Source organism: Chanos chanos, chromosome 11 (genome assembly GCF_902362185.1).
Source record: "Chanos chanos chromosome 11, fChaCha1.1, whole genome shotgun sequence".
Classification (NCBI taxonomy): domain Eukaryota; kingdom Metazoa; phylum Chordata; class Actinopteri; order Gonorynchiformes; family Chanidae; genus Chanos; species Chanos chanos.
Window position 1 is genome coordinate 13,090,116 of NC_044505.1, and position 20,650 is coordinate 13,110,765.

The 20,650-nt window shown below is 39.0% G+C and overlaps 1 protein-coding gene across 1 annotated transcript; it reads right to left on the reverse strand.

Annotated features, from left to right (window-relative positions):
* Positions 1 to 7,975: 7,975 nt before the first annotated feature.
* Positions 7,976 to 9,143, reverse strand: LOC115823670 (C-type lectin domain family 4 member F-like). The gene is made up of 5 exons (XM_030787704.1): positions 9,048 to 9,143; positions 8,745 to 8,766; positions 8,464 to 8,606; positions 8,188 to 8,294; positions 7,976 to 8,105 (listed from the first exon to the last, which is right to left on the reverse strand). Exons 1-5 carry the CDS (start codon positions 9,141 to 9,143, stop codon positions 7,976 to 7,978), a joined length of 498 nt encoding a protein of 165 aa, XP_030643564.1.
* Positions 9,144 to 20,650: the final 11,507 nt, after the last annotated feature.

The window sequence follows — 20,650 nt, forward strand, 5'->3', positions numbered from 1 at the left end:
CATACAGTTGTGCTTATAATCATATCCTCAAGTATGCCTGTTACTCACACTATCATATCCATTCATAATAACAACAAAATAAGCATTCAATCCACCCTATGGCTCATCCTTATACCAGTATCTGAAAACTAACATAGCCTCAGACATACATACACTGTTCTGAAAAGGTTATCGTTCCTAGATACACACACTCATACACATGCACTCACACACACGCATTCACACATACACCCCCCCACACACACACAGAGGCATGCACACGGTTTTCTAATAAATTCATAAGCTTTGTTACCAACATTTTGTTTAGAATATGGTTGCAAATCTGTGACTGCGTATGTTTAAAATCTTTGTATTGCATATTTAGCGTAGTCTTAAAATGCAAACAATACGGGTTGCAAAATGAACTGTACAAACCCCTTCAGCCATTTTGTAGTCTTTTTCACCATCGTAACCATTGAGGGATCTGGAGCAAAAACTACACATCTTGGTAATTATAGTCTCAGCCGGGGAGAAGCAGACGCACAAACCAGAGGTAAGCAAGTTTGTTTTGTTAGCGTATATTTGAAAAATAGTTGTTGAATTTCATTTTAATAACAGACTGATATTTTACCGTTTTAATTAGAGCTATATAGTGTTTCAGTGGGCAATGCTTAAGATTCCCATTAGACTGAGTTTGCTTGCTGGTTACTGGATTAGTATAAACTCAGAACTACGTGCTACCTGGAGAATTTATGGAATGAAGTTCAATTTCATCAAATCCCAGTCAAAGGAGTTGAGACAGCATGAGGATAGGATAGCAGAGAAGCTGCTACAGTAAGAAGAGTGAAAATTACATTACCTGTGGTGGGTGTTAGAGGGAAAGGTAAAATGAGAATGTAGTCAGACCACCTTTTGCAGTGACTGATCATGGCCAATCACAGCCCATTCCTTTGAGAGGCTAGAGGAAATATTCAACCAGATGTCCAGACCTAGCATGGCTTCAGGCATTCAGACTTTGTCACTGAGAGGGACTGCTGACATCTTTAGTGTTTCAATATTATTAAGGCTATATAATTGGCAACACTGATGAATAGTTTAATGCAGATCTGTGAGTTTTATAATGGTAGGCATATTGCCCAAAATATGAAGTTATATTTATTTCACACTAAATTTCTCTCTTGTGATTGAGTGCACTAGCTGTTTTGAAAGTTGTTAATTGTTTGGAGTGCATTCAGCTTAGTTTGCAGAAATGAGCTACAATATGTATATACATTCACTAACCGCTTTATTAGAAACACCTACATTGTACACACAACTTCTTGGTGTAGTTACAGGCTATGGCCCATCTGATGCACAAACTGTGTTAGCCATCCTCAGGCCCCTCATCAGTGCTAAATCTCTGACCACAGACCTGCTGCTGACTGGATATTTTCGGGGGTTGGACCATTCTCAAAATATCAGTTACACGGACTTGTGTAAAAACTCCCTGCAGTGCTGCTGCGCCAGTACAACAGCCACTACCATGCCTCTACCATGTCAGTGTCACTGTTCTGTAGGTTTTGAGAATGGTGTGCCACTCAAATAATATCAACCGCAGTCCTGTGGGTTAGCCACTGACCAATGATGAACAGGGAAGAGGGTTGTCGACACACTGTGGGCTGGCAACAGATTGGCTTCAGTCTGTAATTGTATAATTGTACATCTGAGTTGTCTACCCGAAAGTTAAGTGTACTTAAAAGTGCTGTCACGCCCTGGTCCCTCTGTCTCCTGTGTCCCCTTTTTTTTCATTTGCTCTCCCTCTAGTGTTGGGTCTGGGTTCTGTTTTCACTGTTCTCTTGTTTCTCTCCCCCCTTCTGTCAGTTTTTGGTTCAGTCCTGTTTAGTCTTTGTTCAATCATTGCTCTCACCTGTGTTTAGTTAGTTATATCTTGTTAAGTTTGATATAAATACTCCTTGGTTTCCTCTGTTTTTTTGTGTTGGCATTGTTTGGATTTTTCCTCCAGGTCACGTTTATGTTCTTGTTCTGCCATGGTTCTGTTCTGTTCTGTTCTGGAGTCTTTGAAATTCTTGTTTACTTTAAATAAAGAGAAATTGATCCGCGTGTGCATCCAGCCTCTTTCGAGAGACGTGACAAGTGCCTTGTGAGTGTAGGTCTAAGGTAACAGCTTCTAATAAAGAGAATGCTGAGTGTACATCTATGTATACTAAATAGATACTCTAATTCATGGCGTCAGTTAATATAGACCATAAAGTAGTCTAATCAACATACACATGCTCTGGCAGGGCCAAAAATGTCGTGAAGGATGCTTTGGAACATGTTAAATCTATTGACAACTTCTTTGCTTGAGGTGAAATACATCAGCCGCTTTAAAGCTATGTCTTATCCCAGAACAAAGCGTGACATGATATGGTTATATATTGCTAGCCTCCCACTTGGCAGCAAAAAATCTCTAGAAACATCTAGGATTCCTTAACAATCAACCATTTATTCCAGAAATAATTATTTTCCTTACAGGTCGTGGAGTATTTGCCACAGCTCCATTCAGTAAAGGGGATTTTGTTTTGGAGTATAGAGGAGAGTTGATTGATTTTAAAGAATCTTAGAGAAGGAGGAGGCTCTACTATAGTAAATGTATTGTCTTTATGTTTGACTTTAAGTGGAGAGGGGAAAATATGGTGGTAAGTAGCCCATCATTCAATTAAGAACTCTTAGCTCTGTTGCCTCTTTAATGCTGTATGAGTCAATTAACATATTAGTCATGTTCTTTTCTTTCCTTTTGTCTTTCCAAACAGTACTGATGCTGCCAAGGATGATGGCTCCTTTGGAAGGTTGGTCAGTGATGACCATAAACATCCTAATTGCCGAATGAAAAAAACTGAGGCCAATGGAAAGCCATATCTTTGCCTTTTTGCTCTGATGGACATAAATCCTGGAGAAGAAATTACATATGATTATAGAGGGATAGACTTGCCATGGCGAAAAACAAAGGTTGGTTATTTTCTTTAACAAAAGAGCGACATTGACCTCTAAATTGATGACAGAAAGAAATGCATAAGAGAAATGTTTGCATCAAACGTACATTTCTTATGTCATAAATTGATACATCAAATATCCTTACTGGCCCTGGAGAGGGAAAGTGCATATGATGAGAAATGATTCCAACTTGCAATTAAACTCATGTTTGCAGATACCTAAAGAGGAAATGCCAGGTGGTGATGCTGAGAACTCCAGTGGGGAAATTGCCCTGAAAGCATCTACGAGTGTTGGACAAAGCCAAAGCCAAAACCCCACAAGTCATAGAGAAGGTAAGCGGATATGAGACATACTATTTCAACTCGGAAATGCACTGATGTTTTTGGTTCTACTGCAGTAAAATGGAGTAGCATATTAGCATATTGTATAGATAGCTTAAAGCTAGAAGTTTGCAAGAATTGTTTTGACCAACTTGACAGTTTAGCTCTTCTGAAGGAACAGGACGGGAAGAGTAAAGTTTGCTCCATGAAAAGAGTGCCCAGGGTGTGATAAATAGTTAGATAGAATAGCCCTCACGTTGTCCCCACTCAGTTTGTTCCAGCTAAGAGTGTGTGTGTGAGCCCATTTCAAGATGAAATGGAAAGTTTTGCGAGAATGAAGTCCCCTGTAGACACGTTCATCTGACGTGTGTGATTTATCCTCACACCGTATTTCTTGGACAAAAAAATGTGTGTGTGTGTCTGTCTGGCACAGTCATGTGTTGTTATTCAGTATGGATCGCTTCTTGTGTCATGCAAGTGCACGATACTTGGTTTGCAGATACCTGAAGAAGAAATGCCAGGTGGTGAAGATGCTGAGAACTCCAGTGGGGAAATTGGCATGAAAGCATCTACGAGTGTTGGACTTAGCAAAGCCCAAACCCCAAAAGCCATGGAGAACTCACACACACGCACACTAGCTGTTTGTGAGGACACTCATTGATATCATGCATTCTCTAGCTCTTTACCCTAACCTCAGCCATGACAACTAAATACCTAACCCCAACCCTTACCCTAACCCAAACTTAAACTTAATTCTAACCTGAACCCTAAAACCAAGTCTTAACTCTCAAATAGCCCTTTGAAGAAGTGAGGACCAGCCAAAATATCCTCAGTTTCCCAAAATGTCCTCTCTCCCAAGGTTTAAAACTCAAACTGGTCCTCAGAAGAATAGCTGTACAATCACACACACACACACACACACACACAATTTTTCATGCATTCATCTCAGTGGCTTTTTAGCACCCTGTAGTAGAGGTTCCTCTTTTAAAGACTAGAACTTATGGATCGTATAGTTTTTTTTTTTAAATAACTATACTGTGGAGGTATTAGAGTTATACTTTGATATTTGACAATTTTTCAGTCACTACATATTTCAGTTCCACTGAACTTATGACATATATCCATTTTCATGCCCTCATGCGTGTGTGTTGGTGTCAGCTGTGGAGTGGTGCAGGACCCAAGCGCCAGACGCGGTGATAGTAGTGACGAAAAGTGAGGACTTGCAAAATGTTGATAAATAAACAGGTACAAACAAGAACAAAAACCAGTAACAAAAAGGTGCAGCCTAACAGAGTGCATACTAACACAAACAACGATAGACAAACGACAGGTCAAACACAAGGGCTTAAATACAAGAGGAGAACTAAACAGGGCAAACATGATTGGGGCAAATTAACAAGGGGAAAACGAGGTTAATAAATGGAACAAACAGGATCAGGTGAGGGGTGGAAACACACATGGAACAGGAGCACAAGACATTTCAAAATAAGAGTCCAAAAATGAGGTGCAGGCTGTGACAGTTGGTCCTGCATTAGGAGTAACAGTGTCAAATGCCTCATGTTAAAAAGAGAACTGGAGGGTGTGGAGTGATGGTGTTAAGAAGCGCCCACTTTGGGTATTTATCTGCTTTAACCAACAAAATTCTGCCATTCTGTTGAGTTGATTCATAACCAGTTTGAGCTGTATGAACCATAACTGGTGTTCCTGTGTTGAAAAATTAAATTGTCAACCCAGTCAATTTTTTTCCTCTTTGCCTGTGATTCAAAATAAAACCGACTACGTCTTCTTACTTCCTCATATGATCACAATTACAAAGCGTAACAGACCTTTACCAGGAGTCGACCATCTTGGCGTAACCCTTTAATGTCTATGGTGGTGTGCAAGGCGATTAGTTGTTTAGGCTCGAGTGAATCTGTGCTTCTACCGATAGGGAACTGAGGGCTGCACGTTGAATGAGAAATTGGCCCCAGCCATCTGCCTCCTATAAAGGGCCAAAACTATATGGGGTGCCGTTTGTAAAAAGTTGCACCTTCTGTTTTCCTGCTCAGTTTTTGCACATTTAGTACTACAAAATCTTTAAAAAAAAATGCACTACAATTTTCAACTGTTGAAAAATGTTAAATGTAAATGTTAAATATAAACGTAAGTGTTAATTATAAATGTAAATGTTAAATGTAAACGTTAAATATTAAAACTAAACTAAATGTAGGATTTTAAAACTAAAGCTAATTGAGCACGCCCCCTCTGTATGTTGTATGTTGCATGGAAAAGGGCAGTCTCAGCTACATTGGCCAGAGCTGTGAACTCAAGAAGCAGCCTCAAAATGGCTATGCCAGAAAAAGAAAATTGGAATCAGAATCATGTTATAACGTGAAAAGTTTGCTGTGATAACAAAATGTTTTTTACATTTTAACAAGAGAATTTATATTGTTAGGCTATAATGTGAAACTCATGAACTGGGTAGTCGGAATGTCCAAGTTCTGAGTCGGAAATTTCAACTAGAACGCCACCTGAAGTCAGATTTGCTACTTGGAAAGTTGGAGAGATCTCACCAGCCCCAATCTAAAAATCCAAGATGGCTGCTCCCAGTAGTGAAGTAGTGAGAGCTGTAGTCGTTTAGTGTTTATTAGCACTTCTGTCATAGTTGTATCTCAATAAATCAGTCGTACACACAGTACTGTCCAACTTCTATCTGTGGACATGTGGCTACGGTGTTTGTATGTGCAAAATATTGCGTAATGAGTTGTTATCAACTAGTATCGCTAACAATAGCTAGCCTGGCTAAAACGGTTTTCTGACTTGTACTGGAATGCGGTCGACTCAGGTGTGATGTAATTCCCAGCTCCGAGTTCCAACTTCCGAGGCAAATGGAACGCACCATTAGTTTTCAAATCCTACATTTAGATTTAACATTTAACATTTACGTTTACATTTAACACTTACATTTAACATTTATATAATATTCTATAATTTTTCTTAAATGTAGATCATTACTTTATGAAAAGATATTGCACTATTTTACATGAGTTTCTCTGTAAGTGTTTAAAAAAGTGAAAAATGAAAATTGTAGTGCATTTTTTTTTACATTCGACAGTGTTAAATGTACAAAAACTGAGCAGGAAAACAGAAGTTTCAACTTTTTTTTAAAATGGCACCCCATAATACTAGAGTTTTAATGACAAGTTCAAGCAAAGGAGAGGCACGCGATATCAAGGTAACTCTTGGATATATCTTTTCGAGAAAGAGAAAATCCAACTTGCTGACAGGAGGTTCGGTGTTAATATTCTATAGCCCAGGTGTTCAGATACATAAGCTGGTCAACCAACAGTATATTTATGTAACTCAACTGTATAATTTTGCAGAAAGATAAAGCTTGTGACACTGCAGCTGATGTCGGTATAGCTTGCTTAGCAATTAGATATGAGCAGGTGCATGAATAAATCACACTTCATTGGTCCTGAACTGAACATCATGAGTCCTATTTGTATAGCACTGAAGAACATCAGACTGCCTGCCTCTTTGTGGAAGAACAATGTGTGTGTGTATGTATATATATATATCTATATATATCTATATCTATATCTATATATATATATATATATATATATATATATAAAGAATATGCACTATATTCATCACCTGTTCATTAAAATGTGTGGTTTTGTTCTACTTTTTATAAATGATCAGATCTGAGATTTTTCTTTCTCTTTTTACCTTTCAATACATACTACGTATCACATTTTTTTAGGGTTGACCCTGAGAAATGAGGTTCTGTATATCGGAATTTCTTTTTGGCGTCTGTGTTGTTTTAGATGTCGGGAGGATTTCCTAACTGATGTGTACAATTTCATAAGGGTCCCCACTTTCATCTCGATTAGACTTGTCCTTATTAAGACTTGTCCTTACTAAGTCTGTTAAGTCCGGTTCTCTTGATTGAAACTGTTCTGTTTCTGTGTGTGTGTGTGTGTGTGTGTGTGTGTGTGTGTGTGTGTGTATGTGTGTGTGCGCGTGCTACACAAATATCACACACAGTAGAAGAAAAAATCTCCTGACATTTCTTTCTGTTTACTGTGGAAAGACATTACATGAGAATCTTTTTACAATTTACAATTTACAATTTAGTTATTTGGCAGACGCTTTTTTCCAAAGCGACTTACAATTGGTGCATCAGTCGGATTTCTAATACCTTCAACAGAGATCATAATAAGACTGAGCGTCAAATTGCCCTTTCGCATTGCGCCCCTGGGATACTTTTACAAACAGAAATACAAGACAAAGGTATTTTTTTTTTTTTTTTTTTCTCTAGGGAAGGGAGGTTAGGCATTGGGGGAAGGGAGGTTAGGCATTGGGGGACAGGTGTGTTCTAAAGAGGTTTTTAAACCGAACAATTATCATTAAACTTTGCACGGCTCCAATCATCTTAAACTAGAGTACACATGATAACAAGATGATCATCAGTTCTGACTGTACAGAGAATGTTAAAAAAAAAAGAGTTTTCATTCTTTCATACTTTAAAAACATTAAAAATAATATAGAGGTGTAGGTGTATGTGTATATGACTTGAAATGTCAAGTGAGAGGTTGTACAGATAAGGAATGTTGTGTGTGTGCGTGTGTGTGTGTTTAATTATGTAAAGCATCATTGTATAGCTTTCTCACAGATAAAATAATACTCATCAGAGCACAGAACGTCATGCCAAGTCTTCAAAAGACCACGTGTACAATCAGATCCGTTTGTAATAAGAGCGCAGTCTTCCACATCCCCTGGTCTGTTGGGCTTCCCATTTTTCCAGTACCTGAAACAACACAGAAATTCTGCCTCTTTACTGTCTTCCTGATAGTACAATTGACGGAGAGCAAAAGTAAACCAGAGTTTAAATTTGATGATGAATTTAGTATATTCAGTGATGTCTCACCCAGTGGTCAGTGCTGTGCCATCCACCCATTTCCACACCCCCTCTGTCACATGATCAGTCAGACCAATGAAAGCTTTGCTTCCTCCACTGAGCTTTAGAATAAATTTCTGGTTGGAGGACATAAAGTAAAAAGAAATATTGTCACTGATTTAAAAATGGTACATAAAGTTAAAATATTATTTTGAGTTGTCCCCTTCCTCAATGCCTCATGTCTCTCTCTTTCTCTCTCACTTTCTCCATCTCTCTCTCTCTCTCTCTCTCTCTCTCATCTCTCACCTGTTCCTCTCGGCTGTTTATGGTCACCAGGTCTGCTCCTCTCTCTCTGCAGTGCTGTCTGCTCTCATTCCAGGCCATCTGCTCACCAGAGATGTAGTACCGACTGGTATTGTAAAACACCCAGCCTTCACTCAGGTCCTCTTCTGTTTGGTTCAATAAGCACAATTGATTTGGGCTGACAGCAGCAGATTTGTGCTGTTTTTATCTGAATCAACATTAACATTTCCTTTTGTGTAAACGGAAATGTCTACTCACTCATGCTGCTGTAACTGGTTTGTAACCGGTGTCTATCAACACATAATCCTGTAATGGCAGAGAGTAGGAGAGCACAGAGCAGCCCCAGACACACTGCAGCCAGAATGTGACATCTGTTTTTTGCAGAGTCGCTTCCTAAATATAGAGAGTGAATTTTTTCCTTGATCATCAGATGATCTTATGATTTAATGCTTTTCTATACTGTCCAGCTACATTTGTAGAATAACATTAAAACGAACTACATCTTTTGGGTAGATCATAGATTAGTGCCTTTGCAGGGTTTTTTTGCAGGTGTGATAGTGTGTCTGTAAGTCTTTCTGGATGCTTACCTGATATTTGATGTTCTGTTTTGCTTGGTTGTGTTTGAGTTCTTTGGCTAGGAAGACTGACTTCATTGACATAATCACATTCATAATCGTCCCCATCATCCGAGTCACTGTCCTTGCTGTACATACTCTCACGCAGTTCTCCAGTTCTGTTTTACTAATCCTCTTCTGAAGTGTGTATCAGCTTGAAACATGCACAACAGAAAACCACTTCTCAAAATATATATCAGCGAAACATACTGGACAGCTGCCACATATGATTATCTATAACAAACAGATCAGACAATGTTTTACCACAGTTAAAACAGATTCCCTTTTATTTTGGTGTGAGAAGAAAGACTGAAGGCGGTAGTCACACTTTCACTCCCTTTGCTCCTCAGTTCTTGTTAAAGTAAGATTTAAATTAAAGTCCGCTCTAATGAAAACAGGCAAAACGCATTTCAGTAAGAAAAAAATCAACATGAACTGCATAGAATGTTACAATATCACACACATTGTCTGAGAACCAACTAGAAAAATGTCCTCATCTGAACTTTTAAACTAAATATTTCTCCACCTATCACAGGGCTTCAACTAGAAACCCAAAGCTAAACTTAAATCAGTACATTGTTTGATATATTGAATACTCACCGTTAACCACTAATTTAGCCCAAATTAAACAACTAGTAAGACAGCCACTTGGAAAAATTGTTAAATAAATTTTGATAAAGAACTGAATCTGAAACTTGTCTGGCAGTCTGCAGATAAGGTTTTTTGACTGTATGAAAATATCGGTGAGAGAATCCAGTGTCTCTATGCTACTGTATATTACCAACCAATATTCAAGCAAATAGCATTCCTATCAGACAGGCCCATCCTATCAGACCAATAACGCTCCCCTTTACTCATCTCAGGAAGTGTCATCACCCCCAAAGCATTAAAAGTCTTGTAGACCATTTTCTAAGCCACTTATCCTAATTGGTGCTCATTGGCGCATTGATATACAGTGGTTGGCATCATTTTACACAGGACAACACGCTGGGTAAAAACAACACAACAGCCAAAATAACAAGTGATGAATAAAAAAAAAAAAAAAGTAATAAATAATAAATAGGAGTAACACAAGGTAAAACCTGTTGAGGCACAGTCAACAACACTGCAGCTTGGCCTTGTAGTAGGAGGAGGAGGAGGAAGGAGACGAGATGGTAATGGAGGGGGGCATGATGCTTTATGTGGTGACAGAACACCAGCTCCTGCAGGAGATCACCAGTTGTTCACAGTGAAGCCTCTTTCTCTTCTCTGTTCGTAGGTGCCTTGTTCGGTTGTAATTTTACGGCCCAGTGTTTCACTCGGTTCCCGGTTCTCGTACCTGTAGACTTTTTCCCTAACAGATCGTCAAGTCCTCAGTAACTTAAAGAGCCTTGGCTTGTTTTTTGCCCTCGCTCACAACTGTCTTTTTTCAGAAGGAAATAAAACACAGACACCGACTCACACACACACACACATATTAACTATAGCACTTCTACCCTCTATATCCCACAAAAACCCCATCTTCACCTCTACCTCATATCATAACTTAAGTTCACATAAGATAATTCCTGTGAAATAAACTAAATCCCTCTACAGGCCATTATTCATATTACACCCACACAGTGAATGATCAGGTCGACAGCAAAGCGGCAGCGGAGGGTCACTGCAAAGCTGAAAACTACTTCAAACCACTTGAAATTCTTTAAATAAATCACTTTGGTATAAGTGTATGTCAAAAGATAAAGGAGATGACAACTATTTGGAGAAGTTTAGTGAGAGATAATAGAGACTGAAATGAGTTAAATGAGATTATGTTTTATTGAAACATAAAATTACTCTTGTTTCAGATAGTTAATCTCCATCAGGAATATTCTGCAGAATAAGAAAGCAAAGTCAATATCTGGATAATGAGGACTGTGGTACTGTTCAGCTATAATCCATGAACCCCTCGCCCCAAAATGACATGCTAGATGAAGAGGAAGTGGTAATAAGCCCAAAGTGTCTTAGGTTACCACAGTTATCTGTCCTTTGCAACAGGAAAAAATTTGACACAAATACCACAGAGAGTAAAACACCCTCATCTTGACCCACATCTGACCTTTTAATGTGATAACTGAGTCTCAACAAAAAAAATGCAATGAGAACGATCTGATCGTATGTTCGTAATCATGTGATCACTCCTCTGTGGCCTGTCATTCTCAGGGTGGACTAATTTAAGTTGTCTATTCACACAAAGTCACACAGATAATTGGAGGTTGTAGAGCCCTGACAAACTCATCAAAGCTGATATACATTTTACTGTATCGTCAGCAGTAATCAATAGGACAGAATGGAATTGACTGAGGGAAACACTACACAACACAACACTCTCAGTTCTCAGAGTATCACTAGTGACCATGACCAGAGATGAGCATAAATAAATCAAAAAGTATCTTGTTACAAATTACAAATACTTGCTCATCAAATGTATCAAAATAAAATACAAAATACTGGTGTCAGAAAATGCATTTAATTAAAATACAAGTCATTTTTAATTTGAAAATACAAAAATACATACAAAATGATCTGTGACATCATTTTAGACATTTAGCAACAGTAGAGTTAATTTCCTAGATCTCTAACTTTACAAGCCATCATTTGAAGAAATGCAACACATTTCGTTTAAGAGAGTAACCGCAATAAAAAAATGCCTAAATTTAGCTGTTAGAAACTAATTTTGTCCTTAGGAACAAAAGTAGCTAGCCTGATTTATCGACAATGTAGGCCTCCTTAAGACTAACTACAAGATGCCACTGTCCCAGGCAGTCTGAATGTGCCTGTGATGTCAGCTAGAATACCACTAACAAGCCATCAGGTAAATTCAAGCTATCAGTTTTAGAGCACGGCTATCTGCGAATTGCTCTGTTTTTCTGTCCTATAATGACATTCATTGAGCAATATCTGATAGTATATTTTACTACATACTTTACCTTAAAACAATGATTCTCAACTTCAGACCTCAGGGCCCATTGCCCCGCACATCTTTGTTTTAACTCTTCGTTAATTGAGCCAATCAAGGGCTTGATGCTTAATTGATCAGTGGAATCAGGTGTGTCAGTCCCGAGCTCAGGAGAGTTACAACAAAAGACATGCGGGACGGTTGGCCCCACAGGACCGGAGTTGAGAACCACTGCCTTAAGGCACCAAAGCAGCTTGGGTTACTGGTCATGAGTAAAACAAACAGTTCACATCGAGCCCACTGGACCCAACAGGATGTGTCATATGATTTACTTGCATCTAGCCAAAGACTGTGATAGGCTGTATTTAGTGGTCTTATAGTAAGCCTGGTAATGAAAGTTCTTGACTTATTTGAGAATAAAATGACATATCTGATTAAGTATTTTAAGTATTTTAAACACACAAAATACAATCTCTCAAAGTATTTTGTTAAAAATGACATCTGATTGTTTTTCATTCAGCAAAATACAAATGACAAAATACTCAAAAGTAATTAAATGCATATTTTAAATACATTTAATTGGAATACTGTCCATCTCTGACCATGACTGACATAGAGAAGTCTCTTCTGAACTGTGTGAATGGAGTCATACAGTCAGAAAATAGTCATGGAAATGTGTTGAAGAGTGTGTGTTATAAGCCAGACAATTCATATTTGTAGTACAGTCTACTTTGAGAGACCTTTTAGGTGTATCTGCGGTGCTCCTTTACCTGTAGCTCTGCTGACTGAGCAGCTACAGTTAACCCTCAGGATTCAGACTACAAAAACATCAGGGAAAAGATCTGGAGATGTGGATTCTCTGAACAATGCAGAATATGATGGCTTTTAGATGACTATATGTGTTTTTCAAAGTATATAAAGAGTACAAAGTGATGTGGAAGTGAACTGTGCCGATGTGTTTTCACACAAATACCACAGGGTTAAATAAAACACCTTCTTATTGACTGCCGTTTCACTTCCTTTCATGTGGTAGCTCAGTGTTTGAATAAACAAGCCATGAAAATGGTCCGATGGCTTGTTCATGATCACATATCTATAGCTGGTCATCGTGAGGGCGGTCTAATTTCAATCATCTATTAACACAAATTCACACCAGTTATTGGAGGTTGTAGAGCACAGATACACTCATCAGAGTTGATTTGTATTTTACTGTATCATCAACATTAGTCAGTGGGACAGAATGGAGTTGAGTGAGGACATACTGTATATGTTAACACAAGTGTCAGTGAAGACAAAAAAACCTAATCCAGTTGAGAGTAAGGACGATTATGAAGATGTAAGCATGAATGAGGAAACCCCTCCTGCTCTAACAGCAGAAAAGTCCAGAAGAAACCGAGACCTTCAGAACTCAGGTAATTACGCTCTCTCTCACTTGCTCTGTCTCACAAACACACACAAGCACAAACCAGAGTCACTTACCATGTTTGAAGCTGAGTTTAAGGGGTGTGATCTTTAAGGAGGTGAGCCAGTCAGTGGTGACAGTGACTGTAAAAATGTTAACAGTTCAATCCAGCTTTGGGCCAAACTTGTCAGATGCACATTCTCGCAGTGAGGACTACTCTAAGCACTTAATATGACAAATAAAATCAAATTTAATATCAGAACTAATGACCAGTATTACCATGTCTAGTATTCAAAACCATCTGCATTCAGCACCTGGTCAATGACAAAGTTTGAGAAGGAAACCCCACAGGTCAGGGAGAAAGGATCTACACATAGGCCAGAGGCCAAGGGCTTGCCCCCAACAGGGCTCATATTCCCCTCAGTCTGTGTTGCGGTGGGTGGGTGGAGGTGTTACCTTGGTACACATTTATTTATTAGTGATAGATGTTCTGATATTCAGACTCATTTATCTTTATTGTCTAAGGCTCCGTCTTCTGTACTGGCTCCATCATGTCTTGAGATCTGAAAAGAACAGATCAGTGGGATAGTTCATGTAAAAATCACCATATTTGGTCATTAGAAACACTCTGGAGGCTCATTGGTTAAAGTCTCACCACATTTTCACACTTCACAGCACAAAAATAAGAAGCATTTTAAACTGTATATGGTCCTAAAGCAGACTGTCCAACAGAATTACAGGGCAATTTCACACCAGTGTCACTGATGATGAGAATGCAGCCTTCTATGTGACTTCCTCTATGTTGTCTTAGTTTTCTACTGCATGATGGACGAGAATAATCTAGATCGCTAATAATCTAGATGCCAAGAATCAGGACAAAACCTCAAACAACCATCCAAGAGAAACTCAAAACACAGGTAAGAGTACACACACACAGAAGTGAATTATACAGTTGGGAAAAGGCAAAGGCAAAAAACCGTAGCAAGATCTTTCAAATCACACCAGTTTCAACAGCTATTTTACCTTTACGTGAATCACACAATGATATGTACCTGTTTCACACAAAGTAAATAATGAACGAAATCATAAAAATGCAGAAAGATATGAAAATAGAAAGAGAAGAAAAAGAAATACCACCAGTGACTACAATTCTCTCTGCTAACATTACTCTAACTCTATTCTGTGCCTGGTTGGAAGCACACAGTGAATGGCCACCATGAGGTCAGATGGTGGGTAACTCTTAGACAAGATGGGAAGACGGTTCGTTTGAACAGGTTACACACGATTGGCTTGGGGTGTTTCAAAAGCACGTCAAATCAGCACACACTGACCAGTCTTGTGAGCCTAAAATCATTACGTACAGTATGCTGGATTTGACATATGATTAAACATGAAACTGAGCGCAAGTTAGACTTAACGTTCAAGTGACTCCAGTGGAGGCCCTGGCATAGGGAGCTGCGAAAGTGCAACACAGAATTGCGTGGGGTTGCTTAATTCGGAAGTTCAGTATAGTAGGGAGATTGAAGTGTGCTTGGCGTGGGTGATCTTGGACCTGTTGCGTTGAATATGAAATAAAGTAGATTATTTCAGGAAGCTGTGTTGAAACGGGCTTTACGACCACCCAGTGTGGCATTTGGTAAGAGAACAGTGCACTGTTTTTACAAGAACGGGCTCCTTTACAAGTCAGCTAACGCTGTGATAGTCTTCGCCCACTGGCATTTTAAGTGCTCTGCTCAATGGCCATGTGTTTACGTGTAGGGACGATGATTTTTTAATTTGACAGCGATTTACTGCACCGCCCTCACACAAAGCAAAGAAATACTGGAGACTGGCTAGTGTCTTTGCGTTGCACTCTCAACTCGTTTTCCAACCTAGCAATCTCGTAAGGCAGTACGATGGAAAGCTGCAGCGATGACCGCAAGTCAACAAAGAAATTCAGTGGGTGGGGATCAGATAACAAAACAGGATGTGCACAGTGTTTTTAAACTGTGTTCACAGTGCAGTATGATCACAGTATAAGCATGTGCATTGTAGGACCGGGACAGCCTGATCTAATTAGAGTTTGACCATATCCGCATTAACATCCTCATCTTCTATATATTATATCTGTGACGTGCAAACAAATTTCAACGCAAGGGGTAGACAGGCTTGAAGAAAGAGCACTGACTTTTTTTTAAAAGGTTAACTATCTTAAACAATTGAATGCATACTCGAGTTGGAATTGTTCGGATAGCGCTCAAAGTTATTACACACGCAAACCACACCTCTTCATACTGTGTGTGTGTGTGTGTGTGTGTGTCTTTAAGGGCTTTGCGTCTACAGACTAACCGGCTGTCTTGGACTGCTGTGAATTCTCCAAGGGACGCTTAATGTTGTTCTGCGGCTTCACTGTGAGTCGACCCTGCTTTTAATTTTGATATTTATACTGAGAATTTCCTCTAGACTAATGTATTTCCTTATATTCTGAGTTATGCACTTTAAGAATGCGTGACAAAACTGGCGTGAATGCCTGAAGCATGACAGCTCTGATGATTGTTTTCTTTTTTATTTATTTATTTTTTCTTAAGTTATGCAATACCAAAAGTGATATTGTGTCTCAGCTGCCCCTCAGGGTCATCAGGACCAACCGGTGATCTATTACAACATGACAGAAGAGAAAGACAATCTACAAACCATCTGTCGCAAATTGATTGATCAGAGAGATAAACCTCAAATAAACTGTAACTGGACTGCAGAGCTATACCAGTTACAAGCCAATTACACCAGTTTAGCGAAGGAGAGAGACCAGTTGCTAACTAATTATGGCAATGTAAAAAGTCACCATGATCAATTACAAATAATTTACAACAACCTTGCAAAAGAAAAAGAACAGTTACAAATGAGTTATGACAATGTTAGAAATGAGAGAGACCCGTTACAGAGAGAGAAAAATCAGTTACAAACCAGTTACAACAATGTTAGAAACGAGAGAGACCAGTTACAGAGAGAGAAAAATCAGTTACAAACCAGTTACAACAATGTTAGAAACGAGAGAGACCAGTTACAGAGAGAGAGAAAAATCAGTTACAAACCAGTTACAACAATGTTAGAAACGAAAGAGACCAGTTACAGAGAGAGAAAAATCAGTTACAAACCAGTTACAACAATGTTAGAAACGAAAGAGACCAGTTACAGAGAGAGAAAAATCAGTTACAAACCAGTTACAACAATGTTAGAAACGAGAGAGACCAGTTACAGAGAGAGAAAAATCATTTACAACAATGTTAGAAACGAAAGAGACCAGTTACAGAGAGAGAAAAATCAGTTACAAACCAGTTACAACAATGTTAGAAACGAGAGAGACCAGTTACAGAGAGAGAAAAATCAGTTACAAACCAGTTACAACAATGTTAGAAACGAAAGAGACCAGTTACAGAGAGAGAAAAATCAGTTACAAACCAGTTACAACAATGTTAGAAACTAAAGAGACCAGTTACAGAGAGAGAAAAATCAGTTACAAACCAGTTACAACAATGTTAGAAACGAGAGAGACCAGTTACAGAGAGAGAAAAATCAGTTACAAACCAGTTACAACAATGTTAGAAACGAGAGAGACCAGTTACAGAGAGAGAAAAATCAGTTACAAACCAAATACAACGACCTGTTGAATCAGCCAGATCAGTTACTGAGGGAGAAAAACACACTGGGTAAGTAGATTTAATTGAAGATCATGCCTCATACTTAATGATTTGCATAATTATGAATGAATATGTCATGAATGAATTTATGAATGTATCTGTTTAAGTGTACAGCATACAGTCTCATTTCTCCTTTTCACTCTGGACAGATGAATATGTTAAGCAGGGATGGAGGTACTTCAGCTCCAGTGTTTACTACATCTCTACTGAGAGAAAGACCTGGAGTGAGAGCAAACAAGACTGCAGAGATAGAGGAGCAGACCTGGTCATCATAAACAACAGAGAGGAACAGGTGAGAGAGACAGACAGACAGACAGACAGACAGAGAGATTCTGTAGAGTTGCACACTACATAGCTATGATAAACAGTCTAACCACTAAAGTGTGTGTGTGTGTGTGTGTGTGTGTGTGTGTTAGTAAAAGGAAAAAGAGCATATGAACTAATTGAGGAAAAACTACAGCAAAGAGAGAACACATGAACAAAAAAATAGTACACAAAAACAAGATGTGAAAATCAAATCTGAAAGTGCAGAGACAGAAATGACACATTGCAATTATGTTAAACTGAATACATTCAAAAAGTTCAGCCTTGAGGTGACAGCATGACAAAACTGAAATGTTTTTTAAAATATCCAGCAGTTTGGCCGTGCTTAAAGCTTGGAGGCACAGATTTCATAGTTTTATTTTCCTGGGTTTCTTTAGTTCGTTTGTTCAGGCCTGTAATTTGTACAAAGTGCTGTCAAACACAGCCCCCTAGTGGCCGGAGTATTGGTGTTCTGGGCACCCCAGCAGTGATGTGTTATCTGATTATAATGTTGACTGAATATTAAAACAGTGATTTAAGTAATGATTGTTTCACTTTGTGTCATATCAGGATTTCATTAGTAGTTTGAACACTGTGTGTAACTGCTATGCTTGGATTGGTGTAACCAGAGGGTTGTATGGGTGGAGATGGGTGGACTACTCAGGATTGGGTAAGAGGTGAGAGATCAATGAATTTTCCTCTCAGTTTATTAATTTATATCATAAATACAGTAAGGAGTCTGACTGTCTGTGTTGTTTCAGCTACTGGTATAAAGATGAACCCAGCAGTGGATCAAGTGCAGACTGTGTTGTAAATATGAATGGATATGACAGTCTGAGAAGTTGGTATAACTATGGATGTGATTCTAGATACAACTGGATGTGTGAAAAAAGGATTTTCAACTGATATTACCCTAAGAGAAGCATGAATGTTATTTTGTTATTTTTATGTTATTACTTTTATTTCTTTCTGTAGCAGCATGTACCGTCTTTATTATAATTATTTGTGTTCAGTTTGACACCACATGTTTGATTCTGTATGTGGACAAACAGACATATTTTAAAAACATCATTTAAATGTTTCTGTTTAATATTTCTTTACTTTTTAAAATCATTTTTGTAAGATATTGGTTTTGTTTATATGTGAAATTTTAATTGATGATGTGTGTTGTTTTATGTCTGCTCTTAATTAGATGTACTGCACTGGGTTACAAGATGTTCATAGAAAGTTTCCACACAGATAGTGGTAAAATAGACTGGTAAAATATCAGTAAAATAGACTAAGACAGTGAACAACTATGTGTTCTGTTTCTTTAAGAAATCAACCCAGCAGTATTTGACAGTAACACACAATAATCACCCACCACTCATTTTAGCCACTTTGTGCCAGTCACACAGGGACACCCAGGAGTCAGAGTAAGAGGCAGGAGGGTTGGGGGGCATTAGACCGGGTTATTTTACGCCCCCCTCCTCCCCCCCCCCCCCCCCCCCCCTCCGTTTTTCTCTATTTTACCCCTTCCCCCTTCAGTATGCTCTCTATGTTCCGCCATATATCCTGTATTCTTCTCTGTGTAAAAGCTGAAATGATATCTTTTTTAAAAACAGCTGAGAGATTGTGTTGTATTTGGGAAAATAAATCTGTGTGTGGAAAAACTTTATTGTTTTGATGTGTTTCTTGCTAAGTCAGACAAGTCAGTCATGTGATCACAGATCAGATTAGTCTCGGAATTAACATTTTTCCAGCACAAAGTCCCTCCCCTTTAAAAGCTACTGTCATGTCTTCAAGTTACCCCAGTGACAGGAGTCAGTGTACTCCATCTGTGTTGTGTCATTTTTCATTGCACTGAATTTACATGACATCACGAGATTAAAGACAAATGGAAGCATTGTCTTTGATGAATTTTTTTCCCATATGTAATTACAGTGTTCTTCCGCAAAGAGCCGGGCTGATGGTTTTAAGTGCTATACAAGTGTAACTGTGACTGTGGGGGGAAACCGGAGCATCCGTAGAAAACCCATGCAGAAACGAGAACATGCAAACTCCACGCAGCAAGGATCCAGGCCGCCCGGCTGGGAATCGTACCCAGAACCTTCTTGCTGTGAGTAGGGCTGTTGCGGTATAGAAACTTCCTTACCGCGGTAATCGAAGAATGCCACCTTTGTGGTTTGTGGTGATGCCGCAACCAAACCCCCCCCCACCCCCTCCCCCGTGTTTAATTATCCATGCCTTTGACTTGTCTCACGTTCCACTGCGGTGAATTTCATTTCGCTCTCATTCAAGTTGATTGGGCGAAATCGGAGTGAATCCAGCGAAGCAGGCGAAATTGAGATGACGAATCCCCAACTTTATGCAAGTAAAAACCACGAGAGAACCAATCTGTTCATCGTTTGACGCAACTGGTACATGACGTTTTCTAGAGAGGGGGGAGTGACAAAAAAAAAAAAAAAAAGTCTGACCAAGATGGCAGAGGCTAAAGGCTACGTGTGGCGTGAAAACATACGTTTAAAAAGGTGTACGGGCAACCATTTGTGTCTACATCAGCACGGGTTGTTGTTTACACGTTACGTGAACGCGGTCGGGACCAGAGCGGTAGAAAAATATCTGGGTCTGCAGCCTTTCCTTCTCTACCCGGCAACACTGAATATAACTTATAACGGTCGACAGCTTCTCTTCAAACCCACCACCGAGGCTACCCGGTTTCTACAGGATCACTTCCCCTCATTGCCTGGAGGAAGCTGTTTCATAGAAGACACACCCCCTGATACAAATCTGTAGACGCCTCATCCTGTCAATATACGGGAAAAAAAAAAGACATAAAGGGGTGTATTTTTACAGATGAAAAAAATCAACTCTACATTTCTGTGTTTCTGCCCAGCTTTGAGTGTTCTTAATGACATCCTCAGGATCTCTGATCTCTGTGTTCAAAAGATATAAAGACAAGATTAATTCAACTCTGCTGGGTGTAGATTGATCTAAAATATTCTGAATAAGAGACACTGTGTAATGAGCCTAGTTTTTCACACATACATCTCCTTGGCTCTTCAGCAACCCCTCTTGTTACTTCCTCTATAAATGACAAGAGTAGAATTTTAAGTTTTTGCATTATATTGCGGAGGTATAAACATTTACTTTGACAAGCGGTCGAACTGCTGTGATTCAGTTCTACTGATCTGAAGACATATAACACGTTGGTCATATGATTTCATGGGCGTGTTTTGGTTTGGACTAAGTTATACAGTGTCATACAGAGTGTGTCAAACAGGGAACTGAAGGGTGT